This window comes from Pseudophryne corroboree, chromosome 11, assembly GCF_028390025.1.
Source record: "Pseudophryne corroboree isolate aPseCor3 chromosome 11, aPseCor3.hap2, whole genome shotgun sequence".
Classification (NCBI taxonomy): Eukaryota; Metazoa; Chordata; class Amphibia; order Anura; family Myobatrachidae; genus Pseudophryne; species Pseudophryne corroboree.
Genome location: NC_086454.1, coordinates 103,147,182 through 103,169,029, shown reverse-complemented (window position 1 = coordinate 103,169,029; position 21,848 = coordinate 103,147,182). Strand labels below are relative to the sequence as shown.

General features: G+C 42.6%; 1 protein-coding gene across 3 annotated transcripts in view; it reads right to left on the bottom strand.

The window, feature by feature from the left end:
• Positions 1–7,583: 7,583 nt before the first annotated feature.
• Positions 7,584–21,848, bottom strand: part of TOLLIP (toll interacting protein) — a 159,477-nt gene continuing 145,212 nt past the window's right edge. The window contains exons 6-8 of one of the 3 annotated variants that reach the window (XM_063944694.1): positions 20,585–20,605; positions 14,252–14,380; positions 7,584–7,978 (exon numbers count right to left, since the gene is read on the bottom strand). In XM_063944694.1, the coding sequence (XP_063800764.1) occupies positions 7,767–7,978; positions 14,252–14,380; positions 20,585–20,605 (362 nt within the window). In that variant the 3' untranslated portion in view covers positions 7,584–7,766. The remainder of the gene's footprint in view (positions 7,979–14,251; positions 14,381–20,584; positions 20,606–21,848) is intronic. The other 2 variants (XM_063944695.1, XM_063944696.1) reach the window with 2 other exon arrangements.

Sequence of the window (21,848 nt, the reverse complement as noted above, 5' to 3'; positions counted from 1 at the left end):
TATAAATAAAATATAATATAATAAAACACAAAAATGTACTGTATACTTTCTATTAAAGCTTAAGTTTCATATACCTGACACCGCACATACAAACAAAATGAAAAGTATGAACTTTGTTTAATATAAAGGTTATTTTCTTCAAACTGAAGAAGCCGCACAAGACTCCTGGGGGATAAATTTACTAAATATCATTTATGGTCTATTTTAAAATGATGCAAACAACAAAAAACTGGAAACATGCGATTTAGACTCCGGCACGCAACATCGCTGTTAATAGATTTAAATTAACCCAATATCGATCTTTGGTAAATTTACCCCCGGTGTACTCTGCTCATTCTTTATTGTGCTCCAGACGTCAGGACACTGCCCCTATTACATGCAGCCTGGCTCTCACATACAGGGAGGGTGAATGCCTCCAAAAGCTGCAGACTAACCCATAGTAATACTCTGCGCTGCAGTGACCATTCTAATGATTTACACAGTATGGGGGTAATTCAGACCCGATCGCACGCTAGCTTTATTTGCAGCGGTGCGACTGGGTCTGAACTGCTTATGCTCCGCAATGCACAGGCGCGTCGGCGACGGGGTTTGCAGGACAGTGACAGATTTAACGAAGAAAGCGTTTGCACCGGCGCAAGAAGATTGACAGGAAGAGGCTGTTTGTGGGTGTCAACTGACCGTTTCCAGGGAGCGTCCGGAAATATGCAGGCGTGCCCAGCCGTTTGGAAGGAGGATTCCTGACGTCAGCTCCTGACCAGATCATCGCAGCGGCTGAGTAAGTCCTGAGCTGGGCAGAGACTGCGATCGCACCCCGGCACAGCGATTACCCCCTCCCCCTGTAGGCAGCAACTACCTGATCGCAGCACTGCAAAAAATCGCCTGCGTGCGATCAGGTCTGAATCACCCCCTATATACATGGCAAATTAAAAACCGGGTATACATGGTCATGGATGGTCTAAAGAATCATAAGAGAAATGTACGATGAGTCTCACACACCGTACACATCAAATAAGGAAGTGTCAGGAAAATTAATAAACATCCAGCCTTCACTTCTACAGCAATTCTCCAAAGGAAACGTGCATGAACAATGTAAGCTATAGAAACTACCAGCAATATTCTAAGAGATGTGGAAGGATATGAAAGAAAAAAAAAATTAGCATAATTATCCATTTATTAACTTGGACAGCTTATTAAAATGACAGACGGACATTAACAGCAGCATAATATGAATAAATTTACATTTGGGGTAGTAAATAGCCAGAAACGCAGGTGGGAAAGTCCAGTAATTATAACAGTATGTAGGATACAGAAACATTTGTGTGTGTGTGTACAGTATGTGCATGTGTGTATGATATATACACACCACGGTTTGCCTCATAGTACACAGTACACTGCATTATACAGAATTAAATATAAGAGTTGTGACACTGTCATGGATCATTCATTATTTAGAGTTCAAAGGATCAGCACATATATGTTCTGCGGCTTGCTAGGCCTTCCTGCATCCAGAGCCATACTATATGCACCATAGCATTTCTCATGAAGTTATAGTTACATTATTGCACCATTTGAAAAGAAATAGCAATAGTAGGACAATGCTGAGGTCATAGTCTGTTGGCTGTATCCAGTAATGTAAGTGGCCCTTATTTTGCATTGCCAGTAAGCTCACATTTATTGTCAGAACCTTCACCAAATGTTACTCACTTAAAGACAAGTACACCACAAACATCCCTTGTCTCCTGCCCAGCCATGCTTTACTCTCTTGGCTACTGACTCATTGACAGAGAACACACTGGTCCAAATGCTAGCAATTTTACTCGCTGGATTTAAAGTGGAGATTTTTTTTAAAGGGGTTGGCCTATTGGCCATTTATAAATATTGCTACTTTAAATCTTGTGACTGCCTGCAACTTTTAAGCTATTACATTTGGCCCACTACCTCCACTATCAGCTTGCCTCACACTCAGCTCTTCAGCCGCATGACCTTACAAACTATCATGGCGAACCTGCTTCTCGTTGTAAGAGAAGATGGGAGTTAGCAGGGAGTAAGGATCTGAAGGGCTCCATTGATTAAGATCTGCAGTGATAAAATAGGTGATGTGGTCAAAACATTCAGAGGACTTCAACTTGGTGGCAAACCGGAACGTTTTACAGAACTACAGCTTAGTAAAGGTTCCCCTCTTCCTCTTTTTTTTTTTTTTTACATCGTTGACAAAATTTTGATACACATGAAGTTCCCATTCACCATCGTCAATCCTGACCACCACCTGGTGGTGGAGAACTTAACTCCCACAAAAATGCTGATGACCAATTGTAACAAGTATTAATTTGCCATATTTGGCAAAGACTACCGGTGTCTCCCATCACTGTCATCAGCACAAGCAGTGTTACCTGAAACTACACTCACACTTCAATCACATCAATCCCTTTGTTTTTACAAGGGAATATTTGGGTAATTTTCAATCTTAAAACAGTCCACTAATTAACTCATCATCTGACTATTGATACTCACAAGCCAAACACATCGACAGAGAGCTAAAAAGTAATAATTTATCTAGGTAACTAATTTTACTCAGATTGTATATTCACTGTTCTCTTGTGCATGCCATTATAAAGTGATAAAGGTGAACTCTATATTATATACAACTTCGCTGGACAAGATCAGCTCAGCAATTATGCAGTGACACAATATTATTAACAAGATTGTAAATGAACCAAGGAACCATCAATACATTCCCACGAGGAACCAGCACCACTGTGGAAAAGGGCAAGGAATAAAATCTGGCCATACAAAATACCGTATATACTCGAGTATAAGTCGACCCGAATATAAGCCGAGGCACCTAATTTTACCACAAAAAACTGGGAAAAATTACTGACTCTAGTATAAGCCTAGGGTGGGAAATGCACGGTGCCAGGGGTTTTCATGCTCAGGGTGTCATGCTCGTTGCCAGGGATTTTATGCGGTAGGTGTTATGCTTGTTGCCAGGGGGTAATGTTTGTTTCTAGGGTTGTGCCCCCAGTGCCACATATACCCCCAGTGACAGATAAAAACATGCCCCCGTTGCTTTGCCCCCAGTAGTTATGCCCCTTCTTTGCCCCCAGTATTGTGCCCCCTCTTTCATTGCCCACAGTAGTTATGACCCCTCTTTCTTTGCCCCAGTAGTTGTGGTGCCCCCTTTCTTTGCCCCCAGTAGTTGTTGTGCCCCCTTTCTTTGCCCCCAGTAGTTGTTGTGCCCCCTTTGTTTGCCCCCTGTTACTGTGCCCCCTTTGCAGCTTACAAACATAAACACACACTAAAACAATACTTACCACTGCCCCGCTCCTGCTTCCCGACCGCTTCTTCTGCTGCTGCGCTGCTCCGCTCCGTCTGGCCGCCGCTCCATCTGTTCATCCGCTCCGTCTGGCCGCCGCTCCATCTGGATCCCCGCTCCGTCTGGCCGCCGCTCCATCTGGATCCCCGCTCCGTCTGGTCGCCGCTCCGTCTGGCCGCCCGCGCCGGCGCCCGCTTCCCGGCACCCGATCATCTCTATGGGAGAGACGTCATGACGTCTCTCCCATAGCAACGCCGCACAGACACTAGAGGTCAATAATGACCTCTAGTGTCTGTCCCTGGAGCCGGCTGCAGCGGACGCCCACACAGCCCACGGCGTCTGCTGCAGCCGTTGACTCGAGTATAAGCCGAGGGGGGCTTTTTCAGCATAGAAAACTGTGCTGAAAAAGTCGGCTTATACTCGAGTATATACGGTAATTGCATTATATCAGTTTGTTGGAAATAAAATGCCGCTGCTGAATTCTAATTTATAGTCCTCAGCAACAGTCAGATTACCAATGGGCGCCTGTATGAGACCGGATACTACAGACGTCATTTACTTGTAAAATCAAATAAAGGAGGGGGGGGGGGGGGGGGGAGGTTAAGTCACAATAATCAGGTGTACAAAAATAAAATAGCATTTTCTCATCACAACTCAATTTCAATATTCATCTACCCCAGCTTGGCACAAACAATCCCGCAGACTTCACTAACACTATACACATTCCCCCCAAAATACATGACACAGAATAAAAATAAAGACGGAAATAACAAACTGCCTTTGGTTTCTCAGTTCCCGTTTCAGCATACAGTCATTTCAATGCAAGACAAGTGCTAATAACAAGGTGAAGGTGCCAAGAGACCAATAAAGAGACTGCCATTATATGCTTATGTTTAAGTGGATACATCTCCCACACACACACACAGAGGGGAGGCAGCATTTTTATGGACTAAGGGGCTAAGTCAAGAGATATATGCAAACCCAATCGTTTACGTACATCTCCGAAAGGTTAGATCAGTGGATGCGATGACGGTCGCAGTGTACCTAAGTCACAGCACTATTGACATGATGCAGCCATTTGGGGATGGGTTGGCATCATGAGTGTTTTACAAAACCATGGGCTTGTCAACCCCCATTTGTAGATGTGCCAAGGCCAGGGTTGTGGCCTCTGAAGCAGATTTCCTGGCCTCTGCAGGGAGAGTAACCTGAGGGTTACGCAGATGTCCGATGTACTCACAGATGATCCGATGCTGCGTCTGCAAAGGTTGACAGGGTCAATAAGTCGACATGTGAAAGGCAAACACCTTAAAAGGTCGACATGGAAATGATCAACACAGATTAGCTAGACATAGAAATGGTCAACACACTTTTTTTGGGTGCCATTTACCATTTAAAAACACGAGACCCCAATTAATATACTCCTCGCTCGCCATCATTCGTGCAAGGTGCCTCTCTCCACAAGTTACTATTCCCAGTCGTAGTCCACATGTATGGTAAATGATGAAATAGTAAAAAAAAAATACATTTAAAAAATAAAAAACTTGTGTTGACCATTGCCATGTCCATCATTTGAACCTGTCAACCATATGGGGTTGACCTATTGACTGTCAACCCATCATTTGAAACACAAGAAACTCGTGTTGTAATGACTGAATGTTGTGCCAAACCACTAAATAGTTGCCTGCAGTGGGTGCAAGTGATAGGTCTTACTTAAGGAATAAGCATAATTACAGTATTTTGTTAAGAATATCACACTTTGAAAACAAAAATAAAAAACTGCATATCGTTTTCTCATTATTCATTTCCAAATGATGGCTGTAGCTGCTACAAGTAATGGTTATGAATCAGCAATAAATCAATAAACAGGTAAATCTAGTATCAATGCACTTCCAGTGTTAGGCATATCTTCCTACTCCATTATCCACCTGCACATGGACGGGTCAGACCCATGCATTTTCACCAGCTGAACCTATAGTAGTCTAAAGTAAGATGTAGTTATGTAATCCTGTGAATAGATTAGTCTGTGGCCAACAATAAACACGTTGCCCTCAACGAGCCCCATTACCGAATGATTGGATCAAACATGTCAATTTGACACCCGGAGCGCTGGACCAAGAGCTTCCCTAGATCTGTCTCTCCTGGTTCTAGGCTTCAGGCAACATGGACATTTTCATAGAAGTGTTAGTCTACAAGTGGCTTCACAGTTCCCTAAATAGCCATTATCAAATGAAATAGGCGGTTGAGTTGAGCTTGGAATGGTGGTTTCTCCACTAAATGTATGGCCTTTTATAGAGTGCAAACAACAACTCATCACAGAAACAGAAGCCTTGCCCATCACTTCCTACCGTACTACTGCTGTTGCACCTTTTTAAAAATGTTGCATTACCCAACATGGGTAATGCAACATGATGTTCTAACTAAAATCACATAATGATATAGTGCATACACCAAGAAATACTTAATTTAAATCTAAAAGAAAACCAAAACCCTCTTGATGCATGCAATTATCTATTGCTGAAATTTTGGTCACTAAAGCAATGATTAGCAGTTATCAATGGGGGTCATTCCGAGTTGTTCGCTCGTTATTTTTTTCTCGCAACAGAGCGATTAGTCGCTAATGCGCATGTGCAATGTCCGCAGTGCGACTGCGCCAAGTAAATTTGCTATGCAGTTAGGTTTTTTACTCACGGCATTACGAGGTTTTTTCTTCGTTCTGGTGATCGTAATGTGATTGACAGGAAGTGGGTGTTTCTGGGCGGAAACTGGCCGTTTTATGGGTGTGTGTGAAAAAACGCTACCGTTTCTGGGAAAAACGCGGGAGTGGCTGGAGAAACGGAGGAGTGTCTGGGCGAACGCTGGGTGTGTTTGTGACGTCAAACCAGGAACGAAACTGACTGAACTGATCGCAGATGCCGAGTAAGTCTGGAGCTACTCAGAAACTGCTAAGAAGTGTCTATTCGCAATTCTGCTAATATTTTGTTCGCAATTTTGATAAGCTAAGATTCACTCCCAGTAGGCGGCGGCTTAGCGTGTGCAAAGCTGCTAAAAGCAGCTTGCGAGCGAACAACTCGGAATGACCCCCAATAAAACGCCTCTGCTTAGGAGTGTCTTCACTGATCGCATGTAATGGCATTCAGGTTTAGAAACTTTTGAATGACACATGTAAAGACTGTTGTGTTTATAGGGCTCAGAACACAGGGAAAGCACTATATGACATTTTACTTCCCTACTACCAGAAAAAGGTAAATAAGGTATAATCCTGGCTTTCCCAGGACCTGATCAGTCTATACTATAATTCTCTTTACTACAATATGCACCAACACTGTGCACTGTAAAGGCTCAAGATACTGTTTTCTGGAATAATATAGGCAGCCTTACACAAAGCCCTTAACACTATGCAATTTTCTATAATGTGTCTCTCCTAAATATTGTGAGCCACATGTTGGGACACAACTGAAATAATAAAAATGTATACAATTTTACACAAAATTAAACTGTAGCACAAGTGTTTCACAACGATCTTCGCGGGGTGAAGTGCAATAAATCTCCTGTTCAGAGGGGCCGCCCTGCCTGCACGCTGTTGGAAAGTATCATAAAATCTTTGAGAAAGCAAAAAATAGGCGTCTCCTAATGGAGAAAATCGTCCAAAAAAACATCAATGTGAACCAAATGAAAGATGTGATAATATGGGTGGCCCTGTATCAGAAAACAAAAGTGCTTATTGAACTACAATTCTTTAGACATCATATATTAGAGATGAGCGGTTTTGTTTTGACTCGGTTCTTTTCGCCAACTTAGCACAAGTTCGGATATGAACAGATCTTATTGGCTATCCAAAACACAAGAGAGCTGGATAGCCAAAAAGATGACGTTTTCAGATGCAAACGTAACCGAGTCAAACCCAAACCGCTTTCTTTTGCACCTAACCTTTTATGATGGGTGTCTGCTTTTTCATATATAGATTTTTTTATTTTTTTTTATTGGATTGTCTGTACGAATATGAATGGTTAACTGTGGAATACAGTCCTGGGTTACTCTTGTAAAATTAATGTAGTGCAGTCTATTGTAATGACACGTTATATTAAGGTGCAATGAAATACTACACCTGAGCATGTTTCACATGGTCAACTGTAACACCCAATAACCTACGGTGCCCCAAAACAATTCTGGACATTGTAATGCTCATTTGCTAAAGAATATAGCTTAAAAATAATCTCAGAAGTAAATTGAGAAGGTATTTCCATTAATAAGGAGACTGCAGGATCAAAAGCATTGTGATGGAATCCGCAACTTGGTTAACGGTTTAGAAAATGTTGAGATCACAATGAACAATAACAAGCATCCACAATATAACATTTTATGGGTCGGAAAAAAAGTCAAGGGAGATTCCATCTTGGCAAGTCAAAAAGGACACTGGCAGGGGAAGGAAAACCGAACAAAGGAAGTGATGCCACTAAGAGTCGTCCACCATCTGGAGCAGGGAGTTGATAGCAGCTTCTTTGTTGCCTCGATGTTCCTCCAGGACCGATTTAATTACCTCAGGGTCCATGGTTGGAAACATATCTTGAATGGCTTTTAAATCCTCTTCCCGAGTCTCGTGTTGCGGGTTTAAAGCAGGCTGCGGTATAGTCATTGGTATCCCGGCATTGTACATACTTGGCATACCTAAGAGCATAAGGAGAACTTGGTTAACATTCAGTAGAACATATTCTCTTTAGAACAGTTACCAACAAAAGTAGTTATCACAGTTTTACTTGCAGACCTTAAACACTTTGTTTGATGCATATCAGTGGAAGGGAAAATAGTGGTGAGCTTTATTCCACAGCAAAACAAGAATGCTACGATGAAAATAAAGCAGTCTCTAAATAGAGGTGACTTTTTGAGGAAACCGTTCTCCATAATTCATTGCCACTTATTGCAGAATCAACAGATAATAAAAGAGTTCAGAGGCTCTGGAAAATCCATTCTGGGAAGCACAGTGTCAATCTGGTGCAGGGTAAAACTGTGTGACCTGGTAATAAGCAGAATTTAAATACGACGCTAGAAATTAAGTGATTGTGTATATTCTTCATTTGCATTTTTCCTGCACAAAAAGAAAGACTAGCCCTGGGTAAGACACAAGTAGATCACGTATTCTTTGCTTCTGCCCATACACTGTAGAGACTGTAGAGCACTGGAAAACAACTGGCTCCAAAGGGGAGCACTATCAGCATATACTTAAAGGGTGCCTCAGGGCCATTCCCCCCCTCATGCTTCTGTTCTGAACAGAAAACAGACATGGTCCTATTAATACAATTAAGCTACTGCTAAATGATTGATTTCCACCCCTAAAAAAGGATAGCTAGTGAGTCACTAGTTTCCTGAGCAAGGATATACTCTTTCATATGGTCCTCCTTGGTCTGTACTACGGCGAAAGCACTTCTGAGGTCCACCTTTTCTGTTGGAGAGGCCTACTCCCAGGGCTGACCACCTGCAGGTATTATGGTTCTGAGTCATGCCCAGCCATTATGGATGTTGTGTTTAAAATGATCTACACTCTATGTGACAATAGACTTTCCCTGAAGGCCTCTCAGGAACTATTGTACTTTTCTCCGGCAGGGTCCACAGGTTATCCACAGGATAACATTGGGATATGATGAAGCGGTCAAAGCTTTTCGGCCTCCCAGCATTCAACGGGCCCGTCCATATATCCCCGCCTCCTGGCTCAGGCAAATCAGTTTTTTGTTTGGTGCGACAGGAGCTGGACCATGGTCAAAGGGCTGCTGATTTTCAGCAGCCCTAAGCTTTCTTACTTTATTTTTATAGTCTTATTTTTTCTTGAGTGATCTTTCTAAAAAGCGTCTTATACGTACCTTAGAAAGAGTCGCTCCAACAACTTTCCGCTGAGTCGCGACAACGCTTACCCACGAGTATAGTGCTGTTTTCGGTGGGCATCTGTGTTGGATATACTACCAGGTCCAGCAGACGTTACCAGGCTGTGGCCAGAGCACGGGGAGAAGGTAAGGCATCGGTTCCACTTAGAAGTGGAATACGGACACAGCCGCACTGTTTTGGGAGGAGACTACCAAACAGTCGTTGACGCAGCTGCCACCACGGGTGCACCAGCGCTAGGCCTTAGGGATCATAGGCGCCAGGAATATATGAGGCCGCGATCCCTAGGGTTGATGTCAGCAGTGGGGAGTCAGAGGCTCTCCTGGTCGCCCCTCCCCCCAGTTCATGACCAGCTTCCTCCAGGCCTCCGGCCATGAACTGTTTTCCCGCTTCCGTCTGAGATGCTGCATACGAAGGGAATCCAGTCGCAGCATAGGCGGCTGTGTGACTGGTGCGTCTGTGTTCACTACAGGTTCATGGAGCGGCAGTGTACACTAGTAGCGTCTGGATCCACTCAGCGTTCTCAAAAGTATTGATCGGCCCTGGAAGCGGGGTGAGTCTCCCTGTATCCCACTCTGAGTACGGGCTATACAGCACTAAGTCTCTATTTACCTTTGAGTACGAATAGTTAGATAAAGTGACTGATGCATACAAGTCTGATAACTATTGCTGTGGTTTCCTTTTGCTGTGCAACTGAATATGTTTAAAATTCGTATATAAAGGTAATGCAGTAATATGTTTCGCCTACATACTTTAAATGTATTTGTAGTGGATTATGTGCTCATATTGCTTATTATACTAATGTATAACCTGTGACTGACTGCTAGTGTGATTGCTGACTTTACTATCAATTCCGTCAGTTAAAAATCTGTGTATTCCGATCCTCAATGCTGGTGTTAAGCAGGGTAGGGTTAGATTGTATGTCACTTTAATAAATTTTAAAGTGATTACAGTCACACATTGTGTAATAACACTGTAAAGGTGTGTGATTTATTTAAAAGGTCTTAGAGCAGCAAGGGTGAGGAAAATACACTTTCCACAGCAGCACCAACACTCGATTCATGTTGTCTTGCAGACTGAGGTTAACCTATCGTGGTTCAAGGGGATTATGTGCAAAATGGTTAGTTGTCTCCAAAGCCTCTTAAGTAACCGAGGCAGGCACAGGTTCTGGTTGAACCTTCATGGGGTATTTTGCACAGACATTATCCAATGTAGCTGAGCAGGTAATGCCAGCTCCTATACCAACGATAGGTTATCCTATTAACCCTTACATGCATCTTTCATTCTGAGGTTATCCACCTAGGGAATGACAGTCTCTTAATAAAGACAGGCTTAAAGGCCGGTGGTAAGTAAATCACAAAGACATAATACAACATCTTCACAGTCTACACATGTTTAGCTGAGGACTCATTGCACTTTGGAAGGTCTCAGCTCAGTGTATATCTGAGATAAGTAGTGCTGTGTAAGCCATTCTATCCTCATAAGCAGCAAAGCCTATGTTTGAAACCAAGGCAGCTGTGTTTAAACGTTCCAAAACAACTGATGGAAATTATGTTGGGTTTCGCCCAGTAGGAAGAGAATTCCAGGTAATGAAATTCCAATTATACTCGTCCAGTTGGGAACTATTAAGGGTGGCTCCATGGGTAGATTCGCAAATCTTAGATTGCTGCGAAAAGCTACGTTAATTTTGTTTTCTACATAAGACTCAATGGTTTTCTAAAGACCATATTTTACTTTTTGTCTGGGACAATCATTAGACCAGCTTTGGCTTCAGCCACATAGGCACAGCCTGAGCGGATGCACTGAAAGTAGATCTTTCAATGGCATCTAGAAAACAAAACTTCCATATGCATATCAAACAGGCAGCGGTAAGCAGACCTGGATATGGGTATATGTACATAGTAAGCTGAATCAGAATCCAGGAAGGTTCTGGAGTCTTATCTTGTTTACTGGAGATATTCTTTTTGGTAAAGAATTAACAGTATTTTGGAGTCAGAAGCAGACTCCAAGAAAGTGAAGGTTACTTTCACACATAAATTCAAGCCTAGTTTCGATCTTTCCGGTCCTTTCGGAATCAGGGAAAAGCAAAAGGAAAGGGTAAATACAAACAGTCCCAATCCAACAAGTCTAGTAAGACTAAAAGGTATTGGGCTACCAGAAGACCGGTTTTCAAATCTGAAGTTAAGCCATCAGTCTTGATGGTGCGGGCCTCTACCTGGGAGGACCCAGGGTGGGAGGCTGACTTCTCCAGTTTGCACAGAGCTGGCAACAGTGTACTACAGATGCCTGGGTGCAAAAAGCAGTATCTCACGGTTCTGATCTACAGCCACAAAACACTGGACATACCCAATTTTATCTGATCTTGGAAGCTAAGCGGTGTTGGTCCTGGTTATTACTGGGATGATAAACCACCTGGTAATACCAAGTGCTGCAGGTGGTTTCAGGAAATACCCTCATTAAAAATTTTTTACCAAACAGTCTTCTGTGGAAACGAAGACTAGGACTTTGCAAGCAGCAGTGATAATTCAGTTCCTTTTGCACAATGAGGACAAGGTTTGATTCCAACCTGTTTCTAGTCAGAAGCTAAATGGGTCATACCGACCCATATTCAATTCCAAAGCACTGAACAAGTACTTTTGGGTGCCTCAGGTTTCATATGGAGACTTTACGTTCCAGTATTTCTGCCATAGAGCAAGAGGATTTAGGACAATCAGGAATAGTCAGGATGCCTATCCACATGTTCATATGGCACTGTTCTATCAGCACTATGTTAGGTTGCTATCCTCCAAATGCTATTTCAGACCCTACCATTTGGGCTGACCACAGCTCCTACAGTATTCACCAAAATAGGGTAGTGATGGCATCTTATCTCTGTTAGCAGGAGATAAGTATTTTATAAAAATCCATACCTCAACGACTTAATAATCCTGGCACAGTCTCAGGAATTGTTCACTGTCATCTGTAACAGACAATAGCTGGTTACAGAGATAAGGTTGTCTCAAACTGGGCAAGGTCGCTCTGGTTCCGTCACATCGGACGACTCAATTGGGGGTTGTGTTGGAATTGGGTACTCAGAGTAATCTACCTCTGAACAAAATATCCAAAATTCATTTAAGGATTCAGGAGTTGCTACACATTCAAATGGTATCCATTTCCACGGTAGTGCGTGTGATGGGTTTGATGGTGTAGACAATGGACATGATGGAATATACTTGGTTCCATTAGATACATCTGCAATGTCTGATCATTTCTTGGTAGAAAGGTTTTTTATCAGACAATAAAAGCGCAGATAATGGTCTTCCTCTGGAAGTTAGGAGATCAATTGCTTGATGGTTATTGGACATCCTATCCTGGACAAAAAAAGGCTTCTTTGTATATCAGATGGCAACTCTGACAATGGATGCCAGCCTGTGGGGCTGGGGTGAAGTGTCAGGAAGGAGTTGCTTCCAGGGGCAGTGGACCAAGGGAGAAATGTTGCCTGCCAATAAATATATTGGAACCCTGGGTCATTATTTATCATTCAGGCAAAGAATATCCTTTTGATGAATCAAGATCGAATCTGCTCGGACACGCAATGGCAGTGGCGTACCTCAACCATCAGGGAGGATCTCGCAGCCAAAACATAATGAAGAAGGTACGTCACACTTTAAGGTAGACAGAACTTCATTATCCAGCCTTGTCCGCAGTACTCATTCCGGCAGTCTTAAACTGGGCAGCAGATTTTCTCAGTTAGCTCGCCATTCAGGTAAACGTATGGACTTATACCCCTAGGTCTCAAAAACTCTGGTAGATAATGGGGGATGCCGGAGATACATCTCATGCCGTTCTATCAGAACAACAAAGGTTTCGCATACGGGTCAAGAACAAACCCTCCAGCGATCTTCTGGAGGACTTGTCAACTTTCGTCTGGTTCATGTGTTTCCACCAATCACCTGGTGATACGAAAGGTAAGGCAAGGTAAGGGTGCTGTGATACTAACAGCTCCAACGTGGCCCAGAAGACATTGATACACAGATCTACAGAGGAGGTCAATGGATGCTCCACTCATACTTCAACGGCCAGATCTACCGTCTCAGGGTCATGGTTATCACAAACACCCGGATGGACTGTTTTTGACTCCCGAGACTTCCATCCTGAAGGCAAGAGGACTCTCACAACAGGTAAATTCTAAATATGCTCAGACCAAGGAAAATTCCTTAGTTCGCATTTATCACCAAATATGGCAAGACTATATTCAATGGTGTAGGGATCAAATATTTAACACTTGGTTTTTCTGAAATTCCATAATCTTAGCATTCTTTCAGGTATGAATGCATAAAGGATATGACCGACTTCCTTGAGAGCACAAGTGTCAGCATTGGCTGTATGGTTCCAAAAGAAAATTGTTAACCTACAGGATGTGCGCATTTTTTTCCAAGGAATGCTACACATTAAACCTCCTTTTGTTCTTCCTACAGTGCCTTGGGATTTAAGTTAGTGCTAAAGGCCCTTTAGGCTGTCCTAATTGAACCACCTGAAAGATTGGATCTTAGATGGTTGACAGCTAAAGTTCTTTTTCTACTGACCTTGCTTCAGTTAGAATAATTTCAGATTTAGGGGCATTGTTATGTCATTCTCCATTTCTGAATTATTTTTCCAGATAGAGCAGTTCTTTGAACCAAATCTGGGTATCTTCCTATGTTGGTTTCTAAATTCCATCTTAACAAAGAAATTGTAGTCTCGGTCTTAAGAGCCAGACTTTACTGCGGGAGATGCATCGTTGGACGTAGTCCGTGACGTGGAGCATACCAGTGCAATCAGAAAGACAGATACTCTCTTCATTCTCTATGAATTTCACAAGAGAGGATGGCTTGCGGATAAGCAGACACTGGCAGAGTGGCTTCGGATGACGAGTTAAGAAGCATATTTTCAAGCTGATCTCCCTGTTCCCGCTAATGTCTCTGTTCACTCTACTCGTAAGGTAGGTCCATCGTGGGCAACACAACATGGTGCTTCAGCAGAACAGATATATAAGGCAGTCACATGGTCTTCCATTAACACATTCTTTAGACATTATGCCATGGATACCTTTGCCTCTCATGATGCTGAATTCGGGTGAAGGATTCTCTGTCCAATCCTCCTGTCCAATCAGGAGCGTCCCCACCACTAAATTGCTTTGGGAAATCCGAACGCTATCCTGCGGATAACCCGTGGACCCTACCGGAGAAATATACGTTATGGTTAAGAACTTACCGTTGATAACAGTATTTCTCCTAAGTCAACAGGATCCACAGGGATCTCACCCAGACGCACCTGATTTGAGGATCCTTTTACTCACTAACCTCTTCCTTCTTGTACGGAAGGGTGTGCATGTGTATAGTATAGTATAGGACGCCAGGCCTATTAGGACGCTGCAGTGGCTAGTGTATGAAGTGGCTAGTTATTAAGTGGCAGCTAATATCAATAGCAGTGTTATACCTGTGTTTCATTGGTTGCATCTTCAACTGATATTTGGAATTGACTCCTGTCTCTCCTTTTCGCCAACAGGTAACTACAGCAGAGAGCTGACCACTGTTTGTTTCTTGCTAAAAGATATAATTGGTAACTACAGCAGAGAGCTGACCACTGTTTGTTTCTTGCTAAAAGATATATTTGGTAACTACAGCAGAGAGCTGACCACTGTTTGTTTCTTGCTAAAAGATATATTTGGTAACTACAGCAGAGAGCTGACCACTGTTTGTTTCTTGCTAAAAGATATATTTGGTAAATTGTTTAAGTGGATTATTACCTGTAGTCAGCAAAAACTTTGACTGGGGTTTAGTGACCTCACATTTGGTAGTTGATTAACATCTTTTGGTGGAGGGTTGCTGTGTGGGGGAGGGGGTTGTAATCATAAAGAACATGTGTTTGTAGACTTACTTATTCAGTATAGTATAGGACGCCAGGCCTATTAGGACGCTGCAGTGGCTAGTGTATGAAGTGGCTAGTTATTAAGTGGCAGCTAATATCAATAGCAGTGTTATACCTGTGTTAAACCGAAGAAAAACAGAAGGCAAACAAACTTACAAATTAACAGAAGGACTGCATTACAACCTAAAAACTCTGGAACTTTATGTGGCCTCTCCTCGCCTCAAACATGAGAACACCAAGACCAGGCTTACCACCTCTCTGGCTGAGAACATCAAGTCTGCCCCTGGGCCTAACCATCAAGATGAACAGGGAACTGTGGGGGCAGAGCACCAGAACCAGGATCAGCAGGGACATCCCCATTGCTTCTGAGTATGCCCCCCACATTCTCCTACCCACCCATACTATGATCTTACCAAAATAATGTTATCCCAATTTTACTTCTGCCACTAGTTACCTGCTATTGTGTGTTTTTTTTTTTTTCCTTCAATAGCTCGCTTCCACCCCACCATGTGTTTTTCCTGTAATGTTTACCTCCACTGATTGCACACCTTTCCATTGTGCCCTACATGCAGGGTACATCATACTACTACATAAGCATCAGTTTTCCCACATATGAACTTGGCCCTTGTATGGCTCACCTCCCACAGTGTAACCTTCAAAGTGCACCCAACATGGCTGCCCCATATGGTACACTTGTGGATGGGATGAAAAATACATGGACCTTGTGGTTTTGTTGGAACCCTACTCTAAACTGTAGGACTCTGAAATCTCCCCCATTTTGTGTCATCTCTTCTAGGGGTAGACTATTCCACCCTGGGTAATCCTCCGCTGAGCGCCGAAGATGGCTGCCACACTTGGTACCTGTGAGGGTGGTATACACAACCCTTGGAAGTTATTACCCAAAATGCCTACACCAATCCTGCATTATGCTTTCTGTGTGCTTAAGGTTTTCTTTTATGTCTGTGTGGCTTATCTATTGCTGTATTACTTAAATCCTCTGTATCATGTGTATTGTTTTTGATGTCTGTAAAGCGCCTTGAGTCCTGTTGGAGAAAGAGCGCTATATAAATAAAATTATTATTATTATTATTATTATGTGTGTTCTTCTCGCCTGATTAGGGCGATCTTTGATGCTCATGCCTTGAGCTTTGGGAATACAAATGATTTGCACAAGCCAGGAGGTGGGGATATATGGACGGGCCTGTTGCATGATGGGAGGCCGAAAAGCTTTGACCGATTGGTGCAAATCCACTGTCGCTTCATCATATCCCAATGTTATCCTGTGGACTTAGGAGAAATACCGTTATCAACGGTAAGTTCTTACCATAACGTATATATTAAACCCCAAGCAAGATACAGGCCTAAGTTTCATAGTGGGGCACATCAGTTTTGCCACTAAACTATCTGTGGCTAAGCATAGAGCGCCGACTCCAAGATTTTGCCTATGCTGCTCCCTACCTCTGGAATTCTCTCCTTCTCAGACTCTCTACAAAACTTTATCAAACTCAAACATCTCTCATCCTAAGCCCTCTGTGTTCCAAGCTCACTGTCTACACCAGAGGTTCTCAAACTCGGTCCTCGGGGGCACACACAGTGCATGTGTTGCAGGTAACCCAGCAGGTGCACAGGTGTATTAATTACTAACTGACACATTTTAAAAGATCCACAGGTGGAGCTAATTATTTCACTTGCGATTCTGTGAGGAGACCTGCAAAACATGCACTGTGTGTGCCCCCGAGGACCGAGTTTGAGAACCTCTGGTCTACACCATCGGTGTCACCCCTGTCGTCTGTCCCTCCCCTTTAGAATGTAAGCTCTCACGAGCAGGGCCGTCTCCCCTCTTGTGCTTTGGCTTTCCTTACTTATACCATCATCTACTCCAGTGGTTCTCAACCTCGGTCCCCAAGTACCCCCAACAGTTCATGTTATCCAGGTCACCTAGCAGTTAAACAGGTGTATTCATTACTCACTGACACATTTTAAAAGACCCACAGGTGGAGCAAATTATTTCACTTGCAATCCTGTGAATTGGAAAACATGAACTGTTGGGGGTACTTGAGGACCGAGGTTGAGAACCACTGATCTACTCCATACTTCGCTTCAACTGCACCTAACCAGTGGTTTTGCCACCCTGCTGCTTATTCGAGTGCTATGACTACTGTTGCAGAAATGTTTTTAAACCATGTGCCTGTCCTGCAATGTTTTGTAATGTCTAGTGTACTCATTTGTTTACGTACTCTGTTTGGTGCTGCGGAACCCTTGTGGCGCCATATAAATAAAGGATAATAATAATCATCAACCGTATGAACCCATTGTGCTATGGAAAAATGGAGAATTCTGGAGTAATGTTCCAATATAAAGATAATGGGTTCATACTGGGTTACAGTAGATACACACTTTCCCCACCACAGCTACTATAGTTACTTTTCCTTTATGAATCAAGTGTTCCTCACATCTCTGACACTGTAAGCTCATTCGACAGGACCTGCTGTTTTATGTCACTGTAATTTAGTTTGATTCATGATCTCTTCAAAGTACAGCTCTGAGTAATTAATCAGCACTGAATAAAGGAAAACGTGACACTTTAAGGCATTGTCATAACATAGATTGATGGGGTTATGCTTCTCAGATTATATTTTAACTAATCTTCATGCCTTTGCTCTATCCGGGTACATATTTAACCTCTGACAGTACCTTCACCCTCTTCCCCTTGATACAAAAGTCCGCACAAATAACATGAAACAAATGTATTATACCTAAAAACATTCTAGAAGCCAACCACAGTTACTGCAGATGGAAAATACACAAACAACTGGTAGAGGCCAAGGTCTAAAGCTGGGCACACACTTTCTACCAATCTGCATGACTTTCGTATCATGTGTATGTCCAGTGTGTTGTTCACTGAATCATCTCAATGGAAGCGCTGCATGTCCAATGACATGATTCTACGGCTGATACAGTACTGTTACATGTAGTGATACATCGCACTATTATAGAATGTGATGCACTGATGCAACGCATCACCACTTCGCAACATCATTCAGGTGTGCCCAGTCTCATGCTGGAAGTTGAGAAAATCAGCTATTTAATCCCCAGTAGTTCTCGCACATGTAGCAAAACTGTTTCAGTATTTTCAGCAAACTTTTGTCTTAGTTTTTTATTAAAGATTGGAAAAAAATTAATTCAAGAAGCTTAAATATACAGCTATATCCACCCACACGTCTTCTATAAAAACAAACCTTTAAAAAAAAATCCTTTCACAAAGGAGGACCCTCTGGTATCTAGAACGCATATTGCTTTTCTTTTAAAATATAGGTTAACAATGAAAGCTGGGCATTCCCGAAGTGGCTGCTAAGGTTTGGCCAAACGCATACATCTGCAGCCGACTTCTTCCAGAGGCACGTGTTCATATTGCCATTCTCACCAAGCATTCCATTTACAAAGCATATTCAAGCTTCTCTGGTATTATTCTCCCATGTGAAACGGGAGGTGGAGACGATAACTATCTTGTGATGAAAGAGCCTGATACTGTAGGTATTGATTATCCACACAAAATATATTCTAGCCAATCTGCATTATTATTAAACTTTGTGTCTACACACAGTGGGCCTGATTCTAAGATGTACCCAAAGCAGTCGCAAGTCCTGGCGGCTACTGCAACCAGAACTTGAACCATATACTAATTCCAATACACTCATGGGCTTCATGCGTATACCTGCACCACCTACTGATTTCCATCCGTAGTCACAACAATCATTAAAATCGGTACATACACCTACCCCAACTGGGTGCAGCAGAACCACCTTTAGTAAGTGTCCCTAGCCAAATGCACGGCTCAGATTATCACACACCAACACACATTTCACCGGCAGAGATCTGAATGGCCCGGTTACTAATATTTGCTATTGCATATGCACTGACGGACAACATTTGCTAGATCAAATCAACAGTGTGACAAACTTAAGTCATTGTGTTATTGCAGTGTACTAGCTGCCTCTGCATGTAAATAACAATCTTTGTGAAGGTTCTGCTTCCACTCCATTTTTTGCCACCATCACAGTCAAGTGGACTTGTCTACTGAAAATCTCATTAAGTAGCAGGCTTATATACAAGCGGTTCCACCGATTCTTATTACAATTTAATAAAAAAACAATACTTTTATACATACATTTAAATCGCTTCCAATGTTACTGGCACTCGCAGCATAATATGTGTATATGCACACAGCCCACACACATCTTGATTTCAGGCAGTGCACATTGTCACAGGTCATTTATAACAACCAGCATTACACACAGGCCCACAGGACTACACAGCGGACGGTTCACACGTCTACCCCATCTCACTACCACCCATCAGCAGATATAATTAAGGGTACTGGCCTAGGCAGGAAGATATAAAGATCACTTCAAATAGCTTCATTTTACATATACTTAAAAAAAAAAAAAACTTGATCTGAGAAGCTATATTAAGCAAACGACACTACATTATCATTAGAATATGATGTACATAAATGACTGAACGGGTATTATGTTGCTCACTGGGTAAATATAAATAAGAAAGCACGCAGTCACTGGTTTGCAAGTGTGACTGATAAAAAATATTTGGTTCATGAAGGTTATTCTAGAAGTGTATCACAGCGTATGCCTGGGATGGAGGTATACAAAAAGACATAGGATCACATTAGCTAGACGACAAAAGGAACTCACACACATTATGTGGTTAATTACAAAATAACTTTAAAAATATAAATCAGTTTTAAACTCTTTTCAAAGTCTAAACCCCCACAATGTTTTAATGCATTTCATGTTCTCTTTGTACAGCCAGGCATATTGAATAAACCCTATCACAATTATTCATACATTTGGCAGCCATTTCTATTTTTTTTATTTTTTTTTTAAAGAGTGCAGCTACGGGTGATCAGTGTAAGTGAAAGTGGTGCAGGGAGCATTCCTCCCAGACAGGGTGCTTGATAAAGGTGCTGCAAGGTGCCATGATAGAGTTCTCCACCCAAACAAAGAAACAAATATGCATTGCTAACAGGCAAAGGATCTGCAAAGTTCAAAGTGAGTGACTAAACCACACAACACCACTCAAACAGATGTGAAGGCAGAAGGAAAATAGGTGCTGCGATCATCATCAAGCAGGTAATGGGGAGAATCCAATTGTTTTTGCGTGCCCATTCGCCCGTCTAAAGTGACAAGGCGATATTCAATTCCTGTAGGATGTCCCACTTGTTGCAACCAAATGCACCGGGTTTAGAAGCATAAAGTGGCTAAGCCAGTCTAAACTGCTGCCCGTGACAAGGAAATGCTGCATGGGGTGCCAAAAGACAGCACCAATTTCTGCTCAATACCTCAAGAGGGTGCGAGATGAAATAATGAGTGCTCTTGGCACTTACGCCCGATCAGAGCAACAAGTTACAGCCACGCTAAAACAACTGAATTCCCCCCCAATGAGTAACAGCAGGTTTTCAGATAACATATCTTGCAGAGGTCTACACCAACTTACCCAGAGACAAATAATCAAGTCCTGGGTGGGCGTGCATGCAATAGAGATAGAAATGAGTACAACAAACAGCTAAGAATGTTAATGTTCTATACTTATATACAGTAGATAAAACACATTGAAAAGTAATGTAAATACTGAGTTACGTACAAAACGTTAGCCACACATATGCAATAAGGCAGTCGCTATCAGGTGACTGATTAAGTAACCACTCATTTGTCCCTACAGCGCCTGGCATGGCTGATAATAAGCCAAGCAGATCACTAATGAGCATCCTGGTAAAAGAAGTCAGAAGACTGCGGGTGATGAATATTGGCACGTGTGATAACCTGCCAAGTTCATTTGAGTGTGGCTAAATGGACAATTGTCCCATAGCCTTTATCACCTGTGTGACCATGTTAAAGTGCTAAAAATATACATATGTGGCTGAGAACAGGAGATGGCATGAGCAGTGTCACATGGGGCAGATGTATCAAGCCTGGAGAAGTGATAAAGTAGTTATAAGTGTAAAGTGATAACACACCAGCCAGTCAGCTCCTGTCATTTTTCAAATTTGACTTTATCCCTCTAGATCGAGGACGGGGAACCTTTGGCTCTCCAGCTGTTGTTGAACTACACATACCAGCATGCCATGGTAAAGTTTTGCTATTTGGCTATGCTAAAACTGTTGCAGGGCATGCTGGGATGTGTAGTTCAACAGCAGCTGGAGGACCGCCGGTTCAATACCCCCAATCTAGAGGGATAAAGTCGAATTTGAAAAATGACAGGAGCTGACCTTCTCCAGGTTAATACATCTGCCCCATAGACTGATTAAAGCCCCGTACACATGGGGGAGATGTGTGCTGAGCGATCTAGTACAGACCGCTCAGCACACATCTCTCCCCCCGGTCAGCACAGCGCGATGTGTGCTGAGCAGGGGGGGGGGGGGGGGGCGCTCATTTCACCCAGCAGTGTAATGAGTAATCTAACTAGATTGGGCATGTATTCATGCCAAATCTGGAGTCCGTGATTGCTACGCGCAGGGGCGTGCCTCACTATCACTATGTGCATACCCACGGAGAGATCCTAGCTTAATTTCTAAGCAATCTAGTCAGATTGCTTAGAATTTAAGCATGGATCTCTCAGTGTGTACCCCCCTTAACACCAGTTATTTAAATTCTGCACTAGCCTTTAGTAGGTAAATTACTATCAGACACTGCATTTCTTTCAAATGAACAACTCAGCTGTTTTACGCTTGTGTGACAATACAATGACATTTTAACTGTTC